The sequence below is a fragment of the Schistocerca serialis genome, chromosome 3 (assembly GCF_023864345.2).
Source record: "Schistocerca serialis cubense isolate TAMUIC-IGC-003099 chromosome 3, iqSchSeri2.2, whole genome shotgun sequence".
NCBI lineage: Eukaryota > Metazoa > Arthropoda > Insecta > Orthoptera > Acrididae > Schistocerca > Schistocerca serialis.
The window spans coordinates 46,419,773-46,445,187 of record NC_064640.1 but is presented as its reverse complement, the minus strand read 5'-3'; the positions used below and the strand labels follow the sequence as shown (position 1 = coordinate 46,445,187).

The following is a 25,415-nucleotide window of genomic DNA, read 5'->3' as shown; positions in this document are numbered from 1 at the left end:
ATATAATATTATCCCACTGATATGCAAAGACTGTAACTGTCCACTTGAAAGTACTGATAATGAAAGTGCTGGAAAAAGTAAGTTTAGTAATCTGGGCCCAGTCTTACCATGTGGTTCCTCTACATTTTCGTCAGGGATGTGCTGAATCATGTAATCACCAAAAGAGCGTATCTCTTCAAGTACATTCAAGTCATCTGAAAATAATAATAATAATAATAATAATAATAATGGATCTACAACCTGATTCATCGATAAATCTAGTTAGATGAGAAACTTTAAATAGGCAACGAAAATTAGTTAACTTTCATTTTGGTGCAAAGCTCAATAAAAATGCGATATTTACATCAGAGGGCAACACAATATGGAATATTTATCTACAAATATTATCAATCAACTATCAAGTAACCATTTTAGGATACACCTTAAGTGATTTAAATAAACCACTGTAAACTTAAATCTGGGTGGTAATATGTTAGGTTGAATCCTATTCCACCCTAAGGTATTTACTATGTACACCATCCTTACTGCTTTTACTTAAAGACTAAATAAAATATTGACTTTAGATGCAATACTCCAAAGGATAATTTCTTACACTGCTCAAGAGTGTATGAATCAAAAATATGCTAGTTTGTCAACTGTATGAGAACTACTTCTGAACAATAAAGAAAGGAAAAGTACTTTTAATTGGAAAACATAGTGAACTGATTTTATCAATCAGCTCATCCACATGCTGACTCCATTCTGGCTCATTATCCATCTGCACACCATTATATATTATACACAGGAGAATAGGTTAGTCCATGTAAAATGAACCTCTGGTCTACTTCTTGAAAAATTTTTGAACATTTACAGTAGTAATGGTTTGCATGAAAAATCCCAGGTTATAATTGTTTTGGACTTTTCATTTTTTTTATTTATTATCTTTTTAAACTTAGAAAATTGTGTGTTTTTTGTTACATTTGGTAACCTTAAAAACCACCCTACCTCAAAAACTATTTGACTTTGACCTAAAATTTGTACCATTTTATTTAGTTTCTTCTAAACTTACAAAGGTATAAACTACTTGACGATATTCATAAAAATGCCGGCTTTTCCTAAACCAATATACTTTTAATTTTTGAAAATTTATTTTTTAAAATTATGTTAGTTGTACATTTTTTGTTAATGTGATCGCCAAATTTCAAGATGGTATTCCAGTGGGAACATTTTAAAATAAATTTTATTTTACAGGAAAATCTCAGCAACTAGTGTGTATGCTATAGGACTTTGGACTTAGTAATAAGTTTTAATGTAAACAATAAATCTCAAAAACTAATAAGGCTCCCAAATCATTATTTCTCATTTAATGATGATCAATTTATTATGTTATTAGAATTATACACTTAAATTTAAATTTGGCTTTTTTGTGTTGACTGTGAAAATATTTTAACATGCGCCACAAGAACAGATGCTCAAAAAATGTTATGAATAATTTACTTAACTATACCTTCATTTTAAAAATACATTAATATTAATCAATACTATTTATTCAACAATGGTGTATCTGTTATTATTTAACAATATGTTACCTGAGTGCTTTGCAATGAGAAACATTTTAATCTTCAACAAGAAAGATATTATGGTGATACAGTAACAATCTTATTAGTGTCTAATATTTTACAGACTGGTCAGAAACAGTCTGAAAAACTTTTAAGGGTATTGCAGGGTAGGTTGTGCTAAGAATAACTGTCAAGAAAAAAATTTATTTGTTGTGCTGATTTAGCACTGAAGTTAGCCAATTAAGCCATTGTGCATAATAATTCAAGAGGCTTGCCAGAGACAGTGTCACCAAACATGTTCATTTGGTTTCCTAAAACCACACAAGAGAGCGATATCAAAATTGGACATGGGATGGCAGTAAGGATCAAACCCAGGCCAAAGGCTGAGCAGTCTTGTGCGCTATCATCTATGCTATAAGAACAACTACTGAAACTATTTGTATATGGCAGGCTGCTTGAATTTGCGAGTGCAGTGCCCTGATTGCCTAACTTCAATGTTAAACAACTTGGGAATGGCACAATGTATTGAATTTTTTTTCTTAACAGCCTCCCCTGCAACACCCTTACAAGCTTTCTGACCACCCTGAATACTGCAGTTTTCTTTTAAAAGGCATAACCTGATTTTTCCAAGCAGTTTATTGATAAACTGCTAGTTCTTTTCCAATGTAATCTGTGAGGCTCTTTGCAGCTCTTCATCTGATAGTTTACATGTTCTTCCAGTGGCTGATTTGGGATTTAATTTAAAAAGTATGAAATTTTTTTAGTATGTTCAATGTATCTGGTCTTCTTTGTTATGGAAAAGAAAGAGCTGGTCCACAAGGATGGATAAATAAAAGGTTTACGTCTCCTCTTTAATTTCTTGATAGCACACACGTCATCCACCATTTGTTGTCATAGGCATAGGCAGAAAGTCCTGTAATCTGTACAAAAGCATGCCAACTGCACTGGACCCACTTGAATTTTATGAACATCAAAATGTGTAAAAACAGAAACAATTTTTGCTTTATCTTTGGCTTTGCTAATAGGAATAAATGGTAGAGACTTCTAAGTGTTTGTGACTGCTTTGGCCTTATAAAATCTTCTTGCCAAGTTCCTTTTTTATTCAGCATGCTTATCATTTGTCATGTAGGAAAAAGTCACTGGCATGTGTGTTTTACTCCATTCAAACAATTAGCAGAAGACAGTTAATATTTGATCAAGTTTGATTCCACAACTGATTAATTTGAATGTTAAGAAAACCATCTCCATTTTTATTTTGGGTGCATTTATTAAGCCACTGGTTTCACTCTATAGGAACTTTCTCAGGTAAAAAGTGGCAACAATGAGCAAGTTTCATCATTTAAAACACTAATTATCCAACACAATGTTGAAAGGCACATGTCGGAATGTGACAAAAACAATATTCCACTTAGTTGGTTGTGCTTGGTACTTGTCATATTCCAACATGTGCCTTTCAGTGTTTTAATACACTGAATAAAACAGTATGCACTTCAGGCAATTTTAAAGTTCCAAAATGTGGCATAATGAGAGCGCATGGTTTAAAGGAGAATGAATTAAACGTTTTCCATTAATTGGGTGGAGAACTAGCAATATATGCAGACAGCAAAGTATGGGACTGCACTCCACAAAAAATCTCAAATCACACAGATTTTTGCTTTGAAGTAGCAGCAGTACAAATAAAGTTCATGGGGAAAGTAGCTTTCTGCAGCCTCCCTTGCCTGGCATAAACACCTTGTGTGGTTCACCTGTTCGATACATATAATTCCAATTACACGAAATTGTGAATCATCATATAACAGGGTATACGACATACAGCAGATGGGTATATATAGAATCAACCATCTACCACAGGAGGCATTGTCATCTTGAATTTTGAACTATATGTAGTAAGAAGTCTTAAACCATGAGCACCCATTTTGCTTTGTCTAATAAGAAGCAGGAAGTGCAGTTTTCAGAAGAAGGAGAATGAGAGACAGTTCACACACTAATTGCTTGTGATTTTGCCCGTTGTGCTGCACATATTGGTGCATGGGGACAGGCAGCCCTTGATCAAAGTTGCTTCAGTAGACGTATAAAAGACATGTAAAAATTTTGTCACCTGTACTGGATGAATGCCAGATAAGTCATACACGGAGTAAATTTCATGAGAAATATTTTTCATAGATACTATATGTCAGAACAAAGACATTCATTACAGCAAGGATTGCAGTTAATATTCAACTGAAGAATCCATAACAGTTGCTATCCTAAAGCATCACGTGTATTTTCATCTGCATAGTATATGACTGAAAACTATAAATGTGCAAAGTCTCTCTGATACAGAAGAAACTGAAATGTAAAGTGTCTCTGAAATTGTAAATTTTCAACTACTATAGCTCTCTCTTCAACATCTGAACAGTGAAGTCTCATGGTATATGAGTATGATGGAATAAAAGATATCACACCTTGTAAAAGGAAAAATACATTTATTTATTTTTTATACAACTCCTGTACATAGTTAACATACATTTGGTACTTTGTGAACTGTGCCCTAAGGTATATCAAATGCTGCAACAGGGAGCTTGTCTGCACGCTTACTCCTCGGTGCTGGTGTGGATATAGTGGAAACTCAAAATCTAGACACAGTTCGCCATGTTGACTTTATTTCCACTCCAGCGTATCGGGATCTGCATCAGGGAGCTTGTTGCTGTGCTGATTTGAGAGAGAAGAATGGTTTAATGCTTATAATTGAGTGTGTAAGTCAGTTTCTTCTGCCTCGGAGTTAGTTTTTATGTTTTGTTTTAAGGTGCAAAAACAACTAGGGCCATACATGCCTAAGTCGGAACTGTAGAAAATGAAGACACAGAAAGGAGTTAAAAACGACTGCACGTTAAACCCAATCGATGGAAAAGAAGACAGCTAAAAACAGGGATGTGGATAAATGTCTATAAAATACGTCACAAACAAATTGAGGTTCTGAACCAAAAATTAAATATCCTTAACCATATTGCTGTAATGGATAAAAAGTAAAATTTAGTCGAGAGCGTGCATGTTGATCGATAAACAATCCATATGGCGGACCATCAAAGGTTCAGTGCAATGAGCACAAAGTGGTGGGGGAGCACCATTTGACAAATGGTGATGGCTAAAAAGATGGTGCCCAATATGCAACTTAGCTAAAATTATCTCCTAATGGTAAGAGTGCCGAGAGGTGGTCTTCCGAGCCGGTGGGAGAGGCTTGATAGCCCAAAGCTTGTTCTCGTGAAGGGAGGTCCAGTGGCGATGGCAAAGTGACACCATCTCCTGACAGACAGCAACACAGAAATCATCACAGGGAACGAAATAATTAGTGGGCCGAGGTACCAGGACTGCAGCCTTGGCAGCAGCATCAGTGGCCTCGTTTCCTGTCAAATCGATGTGACGAGGAACCCACATAAACGTCACAGTGGCTCCATCAAGAGTGAGCAGCAAGTGACAACTTTCCTGGACCCGTTCCATTAAGGGATGGACGGTGTACAGCACACAGAGGCTTTGAAGGGCACTGAGAGTCGGAGCAGATTACGCAATTGAAAAACCTGTGTCACAAGATGTACCGTGTGACCCGATACAGGGTGAAGAGCTCTGCTGTAAATACTGAGCACTGTTATGGTAGATGATACCAAAACATGTCTGTGCCAATGACAAAGGCACACTTGACACCACGGTCAGTCCGAGATCCATCAGTGTACACAAAGATACTATTGCAAAGTCCTGTGCGAAGGTTGTGAAACTGCAGGTGACAGAGTGAGGCTGGAGTAGTGTCCTACGGAAGCGAATGAAGGCCAAGGTGAACATGGGCTACGGCATTAAGCCGAGGTGGTGACGAATTAACACCCATCGGGAAAGTGGCAGGTAGCGAGAAAGTTAAGCTGCCAGAGCACGAGCCGAAAGTGAACTCCAGGACGTAACAGAGAACAGGGACGCACCTCATGCTGGTGATCAAAGGTGCCTGTGAGTGATAGATCTCTTATGACACTCCCTGATAATGATCAGCCTATGACTATGGAGTTGGAGGCCCAAGTAGTAAGTCCAATTGATGGCTAGTAAGCCTGAACTCTGAGGACGAGAGGTGAGGGGTGGATGACTGCAATGTCACGGGAATTGGAACAATTATTTTGGACTGCACCCACGTTCCTCGGTCAGCCATCTACGATCCTAACATCGAAGATGTCACGGATTCTAAACTTAGAACTGTGCAGGTTAACCTGTAGAGTGGTCTCACAGAAATACATTCAGCCTGTTCAGTGGTTTACTGTGTTGGAATGTCACAGGTGAGTAACATGCTAGAAATTTATAGCAGAGACTTCTTCTGAAGTTTTCTGATAAATCTGAAATATTTCAGATGAAACCTGGACTGCGGAATTTATACGAAGCAGGAAATGGATCAGTGGAGACTGCACAACACCTAACCTCATAAATGTTACAGCAGAAAACACTGTATCAAAATGCCTCCAAACTGTGCCAAAATGTCCGACAGAGTACACCCCAACTGTAGCAAAATGCTTCTCACACTACAGCTCCCTGTACCACCACCACCTCACAAAACACTCTCCCCAACACACGAGCATTTCATACTTTTCAGTGCTAGTTGGGGGTCTGTGACTTCCCCCTGTGCAATGAAGTCTTATATTAGGGTCGTAAAGTTTATCAATGTATTCTTGATGACCAATAAGCCTGGACACTATGGGTGAGTGGCAGATAGAATGCTGTAAACGTTAGACATCTTATGTACAATGTAAACCACTTGTAAATTAAATGAAGAATCATTTATGAATGCAAGGTACTACTACTACTACTACTACTACTACTACTACCACCACCACCACCACCACCACCACCACCACCATTAGTATGGTACTGTGCACCACCACCACCATTAGTATGGTACTGTGCCAACTGAGAAAGTGACCCATGTGTCTATATGAACTATTAAAGCACATTTTCCTGCTATGTAAGCTCTATGAATACATTTCTCTAACCATTTGCTTGACAGTTATTGTGTGTGTGTGTGTGTGTGTGTGTGTGTGTGTGTGTGTGTGTGTGTGTGTGTGTGTGTGTGTGTGTGTGTGATGAGAGACTATGATGAACTAGTGTTCTGATCATGACATTAAGGCAGTGTACTGTTTAAGTTTGGACATAAAATGCTAAGATTTCCAGATAATTGAAAGGCATATCATAATGTATGTGAGAGATGTAGTAAGGCCAAACATGTGAGATTTAGTGAAATATAGCGTTTTACAGTGTTGAGTTGTTCTTTGGCTTCGCATCTGCCCCCATAGCTGAGTGGTCAGTGCAGTGGAATGCCATGTAAGGGGTCTGGGTTCGATTCCCTGCTGGGTTGGACATTTTCCATGCTCTGGGACTGGCTGTTGTTTCATCTTCATCATCATTTCATCCTCATCAATACGCAAGTCACCAAAGTGGCTTTAACTAAAGAGACTTGCAATAGGAGACCAGTCTACCTGACGAGAGGCCTAGCCACACTCACATTTAGTTTTTTTCATTGGCTTCATAAAGTATGCGAGAAGTAGGTGGATGACTTACATTTGTTGAAAACATTAACAGTCCATTTACAAATAGCTTCAGTATTTGTCATAAATGTGTGTGGAAATCTCAGTTTTCTAATTGTCAGTACCGAATTTGCCAAAGCGAAATTCTGTGTTGTTGGTCCAATAATGGTTTTAAAAGCACAAGACTACATCCGGAAGGGGCTTCTCACTTCTTTAGCCGGAAACTTCGATAGATCATTCATTCATTTCACCAGAAAATTGACGTAACAATCCAATGACTTGCTATATGTGTGTCACCTGCCACCATTTAGAAAGCCTATGGAGACATCTGATGTTACGTTATGGCAAGAACAGTTCTGGTGTGATTTTCTGGCGTACTGACGTCACTGATGACGGCATAAATCACCCACGGGATTTCCCCACACCCTACCCCTCCTGACAAAGGCCAATTTCTCTATGAATAAAAGAGCGGGAAATTCAAAATTTTGGCGGGAATTTTTTAAAAAAAAGGAAACAGCCCAACTGCGCTGTTCTGTTGCCAACAAAAGAAGCGTTGTTGTCCTAAGTATAAATTGGTGGGAAATTCAAAATGGTGCATTGATATGCTCGCTGACTTGGAATACTGGGACAGCCTCAATGAAGTCTGAAACCGCGACATGGAAGTGTGCATCAGCATAACTATGACATCAGAAACTAAGGATTCTGACGTGGAATGCAAGATGGCGATTGAATATGGTGACTGGAGCGTACTGGCACAGCATTATGTTATCACAATTCAGCTCAGACCTGTCGGACTATTTTATGACAGTGTGGAAGTCTGGTCCACACTTAGGATACTAATGGTGTGGCTCTATTATGACGTCAGAACCCAAGATGGGTGAGCTGGATTACAAGATGGCGATCGAACATGATGACCAGGGCATACTCGGATAGGCTCTCTGTCGTCAGAGTCTGAGTTATGGAATACTGGCACTATGGCGTCGGACACAAAAGATGTTTGTGTAGGGCCAGGCTTATCTGCTGACCTGCTCAACATGTTTCCACTAGCTGCTATTCGCTCAGAGGCGTATGGTCACTGTTTCTCGTAATTATAAGCTTGAGTCTCTCCACCTGCATCTTTCTTTAAGCGAACACCAGGAGGACCAAACCTTCCAGACAAGACTCTCTTCGACATATTCCCCATAAGTTAAAGGCCAAACTGTACACCATTTAGTAGGAACACTTGAGTCTATATTTAAGCAAGTAACTCTTCAGGGATAGCTCCCTTTCCTCGGTTAAGAAGTCCACCTCAATCCCGTCTGCGATATACCTGGCATGAGCCAAGTCGCCATACACCAGTGACAGCACCATTCAGAGAGAAACCACACACATACTACTAATTCAATAACTTAACGTGGAATAGACTATAGAAGTTCTGATTCCTAATACGATATGCTGTTTGACAACACTGCAGCTGCATTTCTCGTGATGACGTGCCAGGAAACACGAAAAATGCAGAAACCATAGCTGTACTTTAAGCTGAATGACAGGAAGTCGAAATGCACATAAGCTGAAGTAATGTATAGCCCACTTATGCATACATTCTGCACGTAAATTAAAAATACGTCGGCCTTGTGGTGGACACTTGTGCAGTGGTCCTGAACCCAAAGACAATAATTTGTGGTACAATGCTTGTAAAATTCATGACAAAAAGTATGGGGGTGGATTTTAGCTATTTACCAAAATAAACATAACCAGCCATTACACAACCGTCAAACATGCGAACTTATATGCACTACAGCAGCCGCCACGAAAATAGGCACCTCAAGGTCATCTCACCAACTTATGCATTGCCAGCCAGTTGTAATTTCAAATGTTAGTAAAACTTCAGAAAAACATTAGTACCTCTATTTTTAATATAGAATATGATGGTGTTCTTTTCAAACGAAAATTCTTTCCGGCTGTTATGAAAAAAAGTAAAAACTAACAATACATGAAATTTTGAACAAAAATAAGTTTTTACTTCTACCTGTTGATAAAACATTACCCCTAGCATATTTGCACCGAAAGAGTACATGAAAATTGTGAAAGTTGATTGTTGCATGTGACATATTTTATCAGAAAAGCATAAAAGTATTCCGCAATAAAAGTAAACTACGCTAAGATATGTAAGATTGTTCCGTCTGTGTAATGAAAACTGTCATCGCTGATAAATGTGTGTCCTGTTGGACCTTGAAAAAAAAACTTCCAACCAGAAAATTGCTAAGAACACTATAAAATTAATCATTATTGTACCGTGTCAATTTGAACGCATTTTATTTGCGAGAGACTCCGCACGCTACAGCGCTAAGTACCAGTGCGCCGCAGCAAGTATTTTTTTGTTCCCACGACTCGCCTTATGAAGTCCGAGAATATTACCATCATCTCCAAAAGTTTCTTTTTGCAGCTTTTACTCACCCTTCATCGCTGCACCCATCTCCCACAACGCCGATATACGCTATACCAAAGTACCTGTAGGTAGTTTGAGGCCACTACTTACGTTGAAGTCGAGAAGAACAGGTTTTGTGAAACCCAAATTTTATCTAACAAGGGAACCTCCCCATCGCATCCCCCTCAGATTTAGTTATTAATTGGCACAGTGGATAGGCCTTGAAAAACTGAACACAGATCAATCGAGAAAACAGGAAGAAGTTGTGTGGAACTATCAAAAAAATAAGCAAAATATACAAACTGAGTAGGCAACATCAAGGGTAGTGTGAGCTCAGGAGCGCCGTGGTCTCGTGGTTAGTGTGAGCGGCTGCGGAACGAGTGGTCCTTGGTTCAAGTCTTCCCCCGAGTGAAAAGTTTACGTTCTTTATTTTCGCAAAGTTATGATCTGTCCGTTCGTTCATTGACGTCTCTGTTCACTGTAATAAGTTTAGTGTCTGTGTTTTGCGACCGCATCGCAAAACCGTGCGATTAGTAGACGAAAGGACGTGCCTCTCCAATCGGAACCGAAAACATTTGATCGCAAGGTCATAGGTCAACCGATTCCTCCACAGTAAAACACGTCTGATATATTCTATACGACACTGGTGACGGCATGTGCGTCACGTGACAGGAATATGTTGTCGACCCACCTAACTTGTACACTTGGCAAATGGGTAAAAAGATTCTTCTACCTTGCCCGATTTAGGTTTTCTTGTGGATGTGTAATCACTAATCACTCCCAAAAAGTGATGAAAACATAGGAGTTTGTCACATAAACTGCAATAAATGAATTCAACAGTTTTACAGTTTTCCCTGTGCTCTGTCAAAACATAGGTTTTTAACGTTTTCAAATTTTTCCGTGTGTAGACCGTCAAATCCTGCATATGTCCAAGCAAATCTGAACATGTCCTGCAATTTTGGTGAGCGAAGTTGATTATGTGTGAGTGCCTGAACTTTGATAATTGTCTGAAAATTAAAAAAAAATAAACTTTTCACTCGAGGGAAGATTTGAACCAAGGCTCTCTCGTTCCGCAGCTGCTCACGCTAACCACGGGACCACGGCGCTCCTGAGCTAACGTTATGTTTGATGTTGCATATCTTTCGCATGGACTACTCAGTTTGTACATTTTGCTTATTTTTTTCATAGTTCCACACAACTTCTTCCTGTTTTCTCGATTGATCTGTGTTCAGTTTTTCAAAGCCTATCCACTGTGCCAACTTATAACTAAATCTGAGGGGGATGCAATGGGGAGGTTCCCTTGTAAGTATACTACAAGACTATTGTCATCAGCACGCATTAAGTGCACTGTACACAAAACGGCGTTCTTGCTGCTGCAATGTTCCTGTATTCCATTGAAAAGTTCCGTCCAGCATTACACTTTCTGAATAAATACCAGGTGAGCGGAGTAGACACAGAACGGAGATCTATGAACCACAATTAATTTTTTAACCGGGATCACCCCGCATTTTTTCGAGCCTTTGGATACTCTACTCTGCTGTACTATCTGAACACACTTCTACGCACTGACTTTTCGTCAAAATCGTCAATTTCCGTAGATTTCAGTTTTCATTTACATTCCTTTCTTGGAGAATCTAAACACATGCTCACATCTAGAGTTGAAATGGAATACAATAGATTCCGAAATGCCACAAGGTTTGTCGTTTTTATGAACTTGTGCATAATTTATATTATTCTTGATTTCTTCCGCGTTGGACAGGTAAAAAACTTTAGTAAATTCCTATACGATTATTCTAGATTGTTTTCGAATGCCTTTTTCGCCCTTTACGCACACCGACTGGAGTAAGACTACACGTACGCCCTTGCTTCTGCATTCCGCTCACTATCAAACACATGTCAAAGCAACATCCCATGGAAGACTGGAACCGAACATGAACATACTAAACCGCATGGGAACAATGAACATTGAACATTCAGTTGGCGCCGACCTACTGTACTGTTGTAACGGTGGGGCAACAAAGTTGTGAGGCGGGCGAATCACAGTGCTAGGCGCCTGTGGACTGCAAGCAGCGTGTGTGCCCTCGAGGTGTCTATTTTCGTGACCGCCACTCAAGGCATCTACCAGCAATATTTGACAATGAAACATGCATGCACTTATTTACAAATCGAAACGTAGCCATCAACATCATGCCAGGAAAGTACGAGAATGGTGGCCGAAACCATATTTCTACACCACACTTCAAGACTAAAAACTGAACTACTCTCACAACAGAGTGCAGCGCCAACTGATGGCAGATGACTGTAGCTACGCCAACGACAACACAAAAAGCTACCTCCCCTTGATGAAAGGTGGTTCGTTTGAGCAGTTGGCAGAAAGCGCCAGAAAATAGGAGTTACTGTGCATGTACAGTTAAGATGACGCCGGAAGACCGTGCTTGGTGTCTGCTCTACTCCTACGCTTTTCTATTTGGAATTTCGTGCGTGGTGGGGCAACACGTGGCCATGTGCAGCACTGCGGCATGTTGTTGAGAGGACGCGTACGGGGTAGTACTTGGAGCAACTGTTTTGTAATATCCTACCCAGATAAGAACTGCGTATAAGGAAGCAGTCCTTGGCATAATATTCATTTCAAAATTAGACTCTACAGGCTCAAAGTACCCTAACATTCTACTATGTGGTGACTTTCACAGTTTTTTTTATTATTAATTTATTCGTACTCTGCAATATTGTTATGTTGCAGGTTTAAATCTACACAGTACTGCAAAAACCTACTACGAAGGAATACATTTTTCTTGCAAAAATAAAAATGTTTTTGTACCTTACACCAGAACAACGGACAAATTATTCAATGACTATTTCAAACTGTATAAAAAATAAACAAGTTATCTGTGATGCCAAGAAACAGAACAACTGGCAGTTTATATTCTACTGTACGAATAAATATAAAGCCATGTGGAGAGTTAAAACGAGAAAACAGTGTGCTGTCGGTCTACAATTTACCATAGAATGGCATTCCATGAATTTAAAATGTAAACAACACAAATTAACAAATAACGTCAAGCCTTGAGGGAGTGCTAGACAAGTGTGTTATGATCGAATAACATTGTGTTTCACAGAAGGCAGATTTGTAAAATTCTGCTAAAGCTGTCAATATATTTGAAATAAAATATTTAATTCCATACTACTGACCAAATTTGCCTGCTTCATCAGATTCAAGTGAATATTTACATATGTTCATACGTATATAGCATTAATAGATCTTACAATGTCGTAAAAGAAAAAGCATCGGAATCTCGTAAACAATACTAAAATGCTTAATTCGGCTTAAAGCGCACATTCGTATGTCCAGATTCGCACTGAATTACCTGGCACTCAGCTTTTCTGTGCTGTTTTCGGGATGTGAATTTTCTTGAGTACCAGTACTGTACTATCTCGTTTGGTTCTTCATTATGGTGTAATGCCATACGCGCCAGAAAATGAAAATGAGCACTTGAAATTGAACGAACAGTTGAAACTAGGCAATAGTGTGGAATGAAACACTTCGTTTCAAATAAATAGAGTGCCTCGGCCGACAACATTAATAGAAGCAAATTTCTCTAGCAAATCGACAAAAACAACTTCATAAGTCTGCAAGATAATTAATGGTTGATCGCTAATAACGTGGAAATAATATAAAATCAGAAAACAAACTACTAACTTATTTTAGCCGTTGATTATGGGGATGTATATTAATTCATTTGATGGCTCCTGGTCACAGAAATCTATTTTTTCATTTGTCGTGGGAGCTGTAAACGAAGAGTGAACAGCAATATCACGAAAGATATACATGGGTCACGTGGAGAATGATCGTCCACTACAATTCAGACTGTCCTGCGCATGCGCGAATCTGGCAGCTTGGGCGCGCCAGAAAAATTTTTTCGGGTAGCATCTGGCTAATTGCTACTACTGCTCGTATGGCTAACAGCCACACTTCAAGTAGCCAGAAGTGGGAAAAGCACTGCTCATACGCGAATTCAGCTCTGCGCGTGCACATGAGCCCGCTGGCAACTGCGCAAACGAACCTAAGAATATGAACGCTACACCCCGAGAGCGCTATCAGAGATCTAACTGGGTATCGCGCAGCTATGTCCAGCATAGGAGAAACCGGCACGAAGCGACAAGTCACCATAAACACGTGCAAGGCCAACGAAACACGTGATTCCCGGCGCTCAGCTGCTGTACCACCTAGACCGTTGACACTTCAAAAATCGCGTCCCAACCACACCAGATTGCGGTAGCAATACAGAACAGTGCCCCATTTCACACCAGTTTGGAAGACATCGAAACAATCATAATCGTCACTTACGAGAGTAATTGCCTTTACCCTTCTTATCCCGGCATTTCAATACAAAAAACTGTTGCCAGTATCAGACGCTAGGCCGCATAATGTCCTCTCGAAATGGTCTAGAGACTAGAGGCGAATAAAATCCTCACTCATCTGTGTAACGGACGAACATGATGCTACTGGCATAGCTGTGAATAACGAGGTAGGGCATGGAGTGAGGCCGGTTGGTGCCCTTCGAAGTTTGTGCTGCCGGGAGACCGCGCGCTTACTTCTTACGCAACTGCCAGTCAGCAGCAGTTTAAGACACACTCCATATGCGCTGCGTAAGGACTTGCAGAGTATAATGGCATCAGACGTTCCCACAGGATTTATAAGTCGGACGACGAAATACCGATAGCCAAGAGGTATCGTTTTTGTATACCGGGTGATCAAAAAGTCAGTATAAATTTGAAAACTGAATAAATCACGGAATAATGTACATAGAGAGGTACAAATTGACACACATGCTTGGAATGACATGGGGTTTTATTAGAACCGCAAAAATACAAACGTTCAAAAAATGTCCGACAGAAGGCGCTTCATCTGATCAGAATAGCAATAATTAGCATAACAAAGTAAGACAAAGCAAAGATGATGTTCTTTATAGGAAATGCTCAATATATCCACCATCATTGCTCAACAATAGCTGTAGTCGAGGAATAATGTTGTGAACAGCACTGTTAAGCATGTCCGGAGTTATGGTGAGGCATTGGCGTCGAATGCCGTCTTTCAGCATCCCTAGAGATGTCGGTCGATCACGATACACTTGCGACTTCAGGTAACCCCAAAGCCAATAATCGCACGGACTGACGTCTGCGGACCAGGGAGGCCAAGCATGACGAAAGTGGCGGCTGAGCACACGATCATCACCACCAAACGACGCGCGCAAGAGATCTTTCACGCGTCTAGTAATACTTTTTTTTTGTTCTAATAAAACTCCATGTCATTCCAAGCATGTGTGTCCGTTTTTACCCCTCTATCTACATCATTCCGTGGTTTATTAAGTTTTCAAATTTATACTGACTTTTTGATCACCCGGTACATAAGAAAGTCATTGAATTTTCACGTCAGTTTCACAACACTGAATTTTGCTGTGTTTGTCCGCCTCTTTTCAGTGTCTCAGTTCTGTGTTACATGGATTTAACAAGCTCTTGATAGGATGAAAGGGAAGGAATCCAAGTAGTAGTTTGTATATCAGACATCTCCACTGGGTTTCTAAGTCCGATGTCGAAATATCGAGAGGAAAGCGGTATCGTTCCTACATAAATCACGAAACAGACGAGATTTACTGTCAAACATGACTATGACAGTGAGAGAGACAGCGTCAATGTTGCAAACCATTTCTCTTACAATGTAGTTACAGAGCTCCAAACAAAATGGCAGACTTTTTAAGAGGCTGAAGCCACTACTTTGTACATCAAATACAATCGATTCTGTTTGACACAAGCCATCTATACGTTTCTGGAGGCGTATAAGGCCAGCTGTTTATGAAATTCAGGTCATATTACGGTTCGGAATTAATAGTATGTTCATACCCAAGATTACTAAGTAGGTTGGGCCAATGCGTTCGGCAACGATCAGGCACTTTCGTGTGACCTCCACTGTCGTGAAACGTTAGCTGCGCAAGACGTATTCTCACCATTTTCGTATGGTACTATTCCGCTTAAGCCAACATTTAATTTACGAAAATATAACGGTTCGATAGAAGCTTATCTGTACAGCTACTTAATGCTACCAGTTACTGCGACTATGAAACTCTTATGTTTTCTTTCTGTTCTTGGCAAAAATAAGACTATAGATTTGTGGCTCCAGCTGAATTTATATTGCACTATTCAATTTTTTCTGATACATAACCCACAAACTGGTATCTTTCAGTCAATTGTAAAATGTTATACAATTTTCAACAGCACTGGAAAAGCAAGTCACAAGAGCTTTTAGATTAGTAAAGACATTTTGTGCATCACACTCGGCAGTAGTGTGTAATGTCCTTTTCCTGCTGGTATTAAATAGCAAGGAGACGCTTTAAGCCCAGTTACTTGACAAATTACTACACATGGTTATACAATGGCTAGAGGCTTAATCACCTCACTGTCAACAATTTTAAGAATAATTTAAATTTGATAGTTTAAAGACATTGATTCAGTGCATTTGCTGATGTGTTGAAGTGCCTTATCCGAGTGAAGGTTATAGTTTTAGCGTACGTTGTGATGATCTCTTGAGAAATTGTTGGAAACTCCCCAGTTAAAGAGTGTCGTCAGGTTTCTAATCACACTGGCGTCTTTACACAGATTGCTGCGCCAGCCGCAGTGACCGAGCGGTTCTAGGCGCTTCAGTCTGGAACCGCGCGACCGCTACAGTCGCACGTTCGAATCCTGCCTCGGGCATGATTGTGTGTGATGTCCTTAGGTTAGTTGGGTTTAAGTAGTTCTAAGTTCTAGAGGACTGATGACCTCAGATGTCAAGTCCCATAGTGCTCAGAGCCATTTGAACCACAGATTGCTGCCATGACATTTTACAAAAAAACACCTCTAACTACTTAACAACTTCAAACCACTCGTCTGATGGGACGATTAAGCCACCACAAGACACTTTCTCAATCCAGCCAAAACTTGTACAGTTTTTGACACTTCTATTATCTTGCCATTAGGCTCTCTAAGTGACTACGGAGGCACATTCGGAAGCAATATATTCAGGTATGTAGCAGAGATCTTCCAGAGAACACTCTGGATCCTGTATCAAAGGTGAAACAATTAAGTCATCTAGTGTAATATCCCTCATTTGTTGCTCACCTTCCAGCAGTGACAATGCTTCCTCAACAGCCTACACCATTCTTTAAACCTGGAAGTCAGATAGGTTGTATCAGGTGCAGCTGTGACTGGTGAACAACTGTATAACAATGTCAACAATACTTTTGTTCATAACTAAGATACACAAACAGTTTTTGAATTCCACTGGTAAAGGATGATCATAGGCCTTGCCAGTTGCTGTTATCTGGGACAGTAGGTTTTCAAGGCAGTTTTGATTGAGCCTTGAGGTTAATACATACTTCAAATTGTAAGCATTTTTCAAATCAGAAGAAACACCCCAGTAGTGACCGCATCCAGGTGAGTAATCCTTTTGGAAAGGAAGTAAAGTTTTATGACTTCCTACTCTCATTTTTTCGCAGACTGAGTAGAATCTGCAAAGAACTTCCTCTTTTATCTCCATACACAATCCAAAATCACTTTAAACTGGTTGTTTGCCAACAGGTACTCTCGAATTCATAATATCAAAACTAGGGTGCAGGGAAACAGTAGTACAGCCATAGACAATATTTTTATTCATTCTTCATTACTAGATGGGCATTCTGTTTGTAAAAGGGTGAATGGCCTTTCAGACCATGATGCACAAATTTTAACACTAAAAGGCTTTTGTACTCAAATGTCACATATAATTACAAACTATGTAGGAAAGTTAGTCCAATAGCAATAGAGAGTATTTTAAACCTTGTCAAGGAACAAGAGTGGCAGGATGTTTATAGTGCTGATAACATAGATGACAAATATAATGCTTTCCTGCATTTCTCCTGCTCTTAGAGAATTGCTTTGCATTAGAATGTTCTAAACGGAGTACTAGCAGTAAAAGGCAGCCTGGGTAGCTGACTAGTGGGATAAGGATATCACGTAGAACAAAGTGGGAATTATATCAAAATGTTAGAAGTAGTCACAACCAAGCTACAGTAGCCCATTACAAACAGTACTGTAAGGTGCTCAAAAATGTTATTAGGAAGACAGAGTATGTGGTATGCAAATAGAATAGCTAATTCACAGGATAAAATTAAAACCATACGGTCAGTTGTGAGGGAACTGTCTGGTCAACAGCACAAAGTCGATGATATAAAGTCAGTTCACAGTAAAAATATTTCTGTTATTGATAAAGAACATATATGTACAGTATTTAACAATCATTTTCATAGCATTGCTGGTGAATTAAATAAAAATTTAGTTTCTACAGAGAATCATAACTTTCTTGGCAAATGCCTTTCTGAGATTGATGTCTGAAATACTCCTCTGTGATACAGACAAGGGGGAGATTGAGTCAATAATTAAATTGTTGAAGACTCTCATGGTTATGATGGAGTGCCTAGCAGAATATTAAAGTACTGTGCTGCACATGTTAGCCCTGTATTTAGCCATATCTGTAATTTTTCCTTTAGGAATAGTCAGTTTCCTGAATGATTAAAATATTCAGTAGTAAAGCTGCTTCATAAAAAGGGAGAAAGGGATAATGTAGATAATTTTAGACCTATGTCTCTGCCATCAGTATTTGCTACAGTTATTGAAAATGCTGTGTATGTAAGGATAATTTATCATTTTATGTCACACAATTTGGTATCTTTGGCTTTAGAAGTCTTTTAACAACTGAAAATGCTATACTCTCTTTTCCCTGTGAGGTACTGGATGGGTTGAAAAAAGGGTTTTGAATGCTAGGCATATTTTTTGATTTAACTAAGGTGTTTCACTGTGTTGATCGTGAAATACTGCTTCAGAAGTTGGACCATTACAAAATACAGGGAGTAGCTCACAACTGGTTCACCTCTTACTTTAGTAACAGACAGCAAAAGGTCATTATTCACAATGTTGAGAATGGCTGTGATATGGGGTATGGTAAAGTGGGGGGTTGCTCCAGGGATCAGTGTTAGGGACACTCCTGTTCCTTATTTATATAAATGATATGCCCTCTTGCATTACAGGTAACTCTGAAATATTTCTGTTTGCTGATGACACTAGCTTGGTGGTAAAGGATGTTGTGAGCAATATTGGCTCGGTTTCAAATAGTGCAGTTCATGACCCAAGTCCATGGCGTGCAGAAAATAAACTAATGCTAAATCACAGTATGGCTCCGCTTCTACAGTTTCTAACACACAATTCAACAAAACCTGACTTTTAATTTCTCAGAATCGGCATATGATTAGTGAAACTGAACAGTTCAAATTTCTAGGTGTTCAGTTAGATAGTAAATTGTCATGGAAAGGCAATGTTCAGGATCTTGTTCAAAGACTCAATGCTGCCATTTTTACTATTCGAACGGTATCTGAAGTGAGTGATCATTCGACATGATAATTAGTCTATTAACTTATTCCGAAGAATAAGCAGCTTTCACTCAGTTAATACTAAGCAGAAATCAAACCTGCTTTTGGATCGAACTTCCTTAACTCTTGTACAGAAAGGTGTGCACTATACTGCTGTATTCATTTTCAATAAGCTAACACTCAAATTCAAAAATCTTAGCAGTAATCCATGCCCTTTGAAATCGAAACTGAAGAGTTTCCTCATGGGTCACTCCTATTTTATCGAGGAGTTCCTTGAAAATTAAGCTGATTCTAATTGTGTTGTTGACTGTGTTTACTTAAACTTATAGATTGACTTTCTTCAGGTTCATAAACATTTTATTTTTATCTGTTATTACTTTTATGTCATAATTTCATGTACTGACACATTTCATGACCTTTCAGATTTGCTCATCAATTTGGTCCTATGGAACTTGACGGTAAATAAAATAAATATTGTTTACCAACTTGAAGAATTCTGCAGTGTCTTTTTCTTCAGATATTACAAAAGACATTGCCTCTGATACAACAGTTTTTTTTAAATTTTTTTTTTTTATTGGTCAGTACACTAACAATGTATGTTGACTGTAAACGTTAAGCTATCTCTCACCACTGCAAGTTATGAATGACACATTTTCATTTGACTGATTGATTTGTGAATAAATAAACACAGAAATCAAAAGGAAAAAAGTTTGTTAGAATACTATCAACAAGTGAACAATTGCGAAAAAAGTTTGATTACACAGTTGCATGCAACGATTAAATAATAATCATTTATTGAACACTGTTGCTAGAATCCCTATTTGAACGATAACACTACACTCACTCAAAAAATTAATATTCGTATTTAAGGAAGTTATTCAATATTTTTGTATACAATTCTCTCCTCTCTCTACAAGCTAAAATCGAATGAAATCTCATATACCTGTCTATGATGTCTCCCATAATGGCTCACTTAGGACTTCAATTGAAATAATACTTTGCATGTCACTAAAATGAATGTCAGAGAGGGATGTATCACAAACTGTTTACTAAACTACCACAGCTAAACACCCTTTAAGCAAAACACAAAATAGAAAAGAGTTGGCAAGCAAGATGAACATGCTGTCGATCTCTTCTGGAAACTCTCAGATGCTGAGTAATACATTTAGGGGCAGGTTTATTTCTCCATTATTTTTCAACAAACATCATTTTACTGCGCGTTTAGTTATTGCTTTTCACCATTTAATGAAAAACCATCATCCAAAATGTGGAACTTCCTGGCAGATTAAAACTGTGTGCTGAACCAAGACTCAAACTTGGGATCCTTTGCCTTTCACGGGTAAGTGATGTACTAAGTGGACTACGCACGCATGACCCACAATTAGTCCTTACAGCTTTACTTTCAAACTTCACAGATGCTCTCCTACCAAACTTGCAGGACTAGCACCTGTGGAAGAAAAGGTATTGCACAGGCATGGCTTACATGGAGACTGAGGAATATTTCCAGAATGACATTTTCACTCCGCAGCAGTGTGTGCACTGATCTGAAACTTCCTGGATGATTAAAACTGTGTGCTGGACCGAGACTCAAACATTGAGGTAAGTGTTCTAGCGCCCGCGAAAGACAAAGGTCCCGAGTTTGAGCATCGGTCTGGTACACAATTTTAATATCTGCCAGGAAGTTTCATATTAGTGCACACACTGCTGCAGGGTGCAAATTTCATTCTGGATCAAAAGCTTCACCATTTAAGGTACTTCCGCAAATACCCAAACATGTTTCATTTCATCACTGAGTTGTTGAAGCACATGTGGAATTCCTTCCTTCCACACTTTCCCATTTTACCCCCCCCCCCCCCCCCCACTGCCCCAGCAATCTGATACAATACTAACTATGACAAATCCCACTTTCTGAGCCTCTTTGATGATACTGACCAACAAATCCCAATTCATCAAAGTATCAAAACTATAACATATAGGCTGCTTCCATGTTCCAAATAAGTCATGTGGAAGAACCTGTACTAGGCTATGTGGTCCAAATATTGTCTCTCTTTCTTGGTCATAGCATTTGCAACTGTCCACATTCACTTCAGCAAAGCTTAACACACAGCCTCTCTGCTTCACTTAAGCTTGTTGCTTGCTTATTCAATCACAACCCATCAGTCAAAATCCAGGAACACAGGGAAAATAATTAGATATCCATTTTTTATGTAGAAAATCCTAATAATGGAATACTCATTACTTTTTCAAATAGACATACGCTTTTCTGGACAGAGCGCACAGAAGTGAGACTTCGCTTATATCTTCCTGACTTCAATGGGTACTCTCCTACAGTTACATGTGACATTTAGTTTCATGTGTGTGCAAATAGTTTTTATAAAACTTTTACTTTCATCATCACTTTAGCACTTTGTAGATACTGAAGGCCTTGGCATTGCTTCCTTTGTCTGCTTAATGCATGAGCCAGAAATTTATAATTCGTTCTCAGTGTACTTTTTCAGCTACTAAACACTGATTTTTTTCTTTTCATTTCATCATTGATATGGCGTTTTTCTGTTTCTGCACTTTGATCCACTTTTTTCCTTCAGTGTGCCAGTGAAGTTAACTGCATGTTTACGTGTTTCATGATCTTTCCTTCAGTCATTTCTTTGTTGGATAGAAAATGAAGCAGCAGCAACAGCTTCAGTAAGATGAAATGTAGGAACTGCAGTCATCTAAGATCTTTGACTGAAATTTCATTAACTTTGCTTGGAGATCCCACAAAGAATCGTTTTCATTAAAATGTACACTACAGGTAGTAGCATTTTTAATGTTAATAGTATCACTTCTACAAAGCTGAACCCACTAGGCACATATTTCAGGACCTTTGGGAAACTTCTGATAGGCAATACTACTCCCTTTAGTCTTCTGATTATAGTTTTCACACGCATCCACATTAACGTCAAGCAGAAAGAATAAACTCCGAAGAATACAAAAATAAAAAAACACCACAAAACTTACTTGCTTCTACATGTAAGAGTGCACATGAACTGAGCAGAGTTTTTCAGTGCTGATGTAATACACAGTATGGTGAAAAATCTCTTCTCTACACACACACACACACACACACACACACACACACTATGGGCACCCCACACCTGGTTCATATCATCCCATACAAAATGATTGTCAGCAATGGTAAATTTATGTGCTGAAACAGAGACGACTTACTAGAGTAATAATCTGTTCCCTTCTTATCCCTGACATTCCAACACAAAAAAGTCACCACTGCCATATGTTAGATGACAGTGCCCCCTGTATTTAACACAGGCCAGAAATCAGGAACCCTAACTCTGAGTTTCAACAAGTAGTAGTAGTAGTAGTAGTAGTAGTGGTGGTGGTGGTGGTGGTGGTGGTGACGGCGGTAGCAGTAGTCGTGGTGGTGGTGGTGGTGGTGGTGGTGGTGGTGGTGGTAGTCGATTCAAGAGATTTGAACAGAAGGCTCCATGGCGAAATCAGATTGCAATGGGTTCCCAACAAACTGCAGGATTTTCTGCAAGCTGCACCACAGTGACTCACATTCTTTTGATGGGTGGCAGTATAACTTTTTAACTTAACACCTGTTTTTGTTGTCAAGACATCACGTTGTGATTGAAATTTGACATCGATGTAGACAAAATGTTACACTCAAACCATCCTTCCTATAAACAGAATGTAATCTAATGTCCAGGATGGCATTGCAGTTTTAAGGGATTTCTCACATAAAATGTAAGTAACCTCCTGGCAGATTAAAACTGTGTGCCAAACTGAGACTCGAACTCAGGACCTCTGCCTTTCACAGGCAAGTGCTCTACCGACTGAGCTACCCAAGCACGACTCACGCCTTGTCCTCACAGCTTGTCATTCTGATAAATTATAAGGGTTTGACAATAAAACGTAGGACAACTAAGATCACTCACCTGTAAGTTCCAGGCTTACTACCGATCAAGAATGAGTCTGCTATTTATTTCTAGCATGTGGATATCCAGGGAGAGATTCAGTCTATAGCAAAGATATGTTAAACTGTTCTTTGATGATACAGTCAAGTCACTATCATAACATGAAGTGCACGATGAGAATGAGGAGTTAAGTGTGTAGATGTGCACTGTACCTAAGTCTGGTAGTGTTACTCCTATAAACACAAAATCCATACAAGCAGAGTTCACAGACAGTCTTTTTAATTCTATTAGTGCTCCTGTTTGTTTGCGTAAAAACATGCTGCATTTAAATAATATAAAAACTGTTATTTGGAAAGTGTTGCAGAGTAACGAGTAGGGTTGATGTACAAAAAAAAAGAATGAACTATGTTTTTTAATCATGCTTATTTATTTTCCACTCTTCACAACGTACAAAACATATATTAACAACATATAAAAGTTGTATACATTATATAATAATTTTACAAGTTGCATAATGTTCTATTCCATCATACACGCAATCCATCAGACTTAATATTTCAGATGTTGGAGAGAGGGCCTTAGTAGTTTATACATCTGCTATGTCAGAGAGAGATATTATAGTCCAGTTGCTGCTGCTATGTCAAAGAGACTCAGCACATTTTACATTATATGAGATTTTTACCCTGAAAGGTCTAAGAATTACATTTTATGGTACAGCTTCTCACAGTTTCTTTCAACATATGACCATTATTATGTACCTTCTTTTCACATTCCCACAGCAGTGGGAAGAGTCTGTGACACATTCAGCTGCCAGAAAGGTAGATTTCCAATGAGGTGGTGAATATATATTTGAAATTCTAAGACAATCGGCATAGGTTATGGGAAAAAGAATGATAATAAACAACATGTAGAAGAACATATTGGAATGTAAGTTTAAGAGCGAGATGGTTGGATTAACGATGAGTAATACAAACTTACAGCTGATCTTGTACATTGAAGAATTACTGAGATATTACTGACAACTGTCCATTAAGAGCACAAATTTTAATGTCGACCAACCCCAACTTACACTGTTTGTTAATGGGTCTTCTAGATGCTTTCTTGCTGTCATATGGAGTACACTGTAAACTGCTGCTAGCTGGCAGTCGTATAAGGAGCTAGTGCATGTGCTCCCGGCAGACACTATTTCAAAAGAGGGCAAACATGTGTCCAATGTTGAAACTCCAACAAATAGCAACCTTCTCACCCCTCCCTGTAGCTGTCTCGAACTCAAGAAAGGTGAATCTGCTGCTCAAGCATGAGAAGTTTGTCTCACTGGCTTTACCTCAGTATTAGCAGAGGTCAAAACCTCAAATCTGTTCACTGGAAGTATCAGTCGAGCTTTTCTTATTTCTCCACACGACCTTTCCTTCAAAACAGGTCCAGATCACAGGTCCAGGACTCACAAACCACTGAAGTGACAGTTCACTATAGATTACAGTACTTGGTAGTCAAGTATCCGTCAGGTCATTCCATGTCAATTCAACGCACATCTCAACCTTAGCCCTCTGATTTCTTTCAAATTTGGTGCATTCAATGACCCAGATAAGACAGGTGAAAAAAAAAAAAATGCAGATGTGTATTACACCTGTGAAGAAAGTTACAGGCCTGAAAAGTTTGGAATTTGTGCTAAATTTACATGTGTATGTCACAACATAAATGACTGTAATTCTGGTTCTAATTCAGTTACAGCAATGAAAATGGTACCATTCAAAAGCTGACAAATAGACCTTTACATTGATATGCCACAAGGCAGGTTTCTGAGAATTTTCATACTAAAGGTCATTGACCTTGACCTTGAATAACTCAAAACATCCCATCTTCAATTTTTTGAAAAAAAAAAATATTTAATTGCTCCAGTATGTTACTATAAAGATGGTAAATATCAAGATGGTACACCAAAGGCATCATGCACAAAAATTTATTTTGTCAACTTAAGTACACCAGACAGCTTTGTGGTGAATGTGAAGAATAAGTTTGACCTGTTGCTTCAGTTAGAAGCTGATGAGCCTCAGACAGAGGTAGGTGTAGAGAGAGCACAACAAACTTTCAGTAGAAAATTGAATAAGAATGTAGGGAAGTCAGCAAAGAGAAAGAAAGTTTTGTTATTAGGTAGTTCACTTGCCAGAGGTGTAGGCCAACTTTTGCAGAACCATTTAGGATCAGAATACCAGGTCACAAATTTTTTTAAATCAAGTGCCGGTCTGTGTCTGGGTCGGGTGACAGAGGATTTAGGTTCACTCTGTAAAGATTTTACCAAGGAAGACACCGTGGTTATTCTGTGTGGGCTGGGCAATAGTATTGACAGAGATCCTGGGTACAATATACAGTGTGACCTGGCAAAGATTGCATCAGCAACAGACATACCAGTGTTGAGTTTGTGTCTGTTCCGAGACGCCACGACTGACCTCATTTAAACTCTTCTGTTGGGAGAGTTAATTTGTAGTTGGAACGGCTGCTTGGGTCGGGTGTGGGTTCACATATTGGTTTGGTTCCTGTTAATTCTCTCAGTAGGTGGGATTATATTAGACATGGCCTACACCTCAACAGGAAAG

At 39.1% G+C, this 25,415-nt stretch overlaps 1 protein-coding gene across 1 annotated transcript in view; it reads right to left on the bottom strand.

The window, feature by feature from the left end:
* Positions 1-25,415, bottom strand: part of LOC126469698 (uncharacterized) — an 894,140-nt gene that overhangs the window by 834,559 nt on the left and 34,166 nt on the right. Inside the window, exon 2 of the mRNA XM_050096872.1 lies at positions 108-194. Within this exon, the coding sequence (XP_049952829.1) occupies positions 108-194 (87 nt within the window). The remainder of the gene's footprint in view (positions 1-107; positions 195-25,415) is intronic.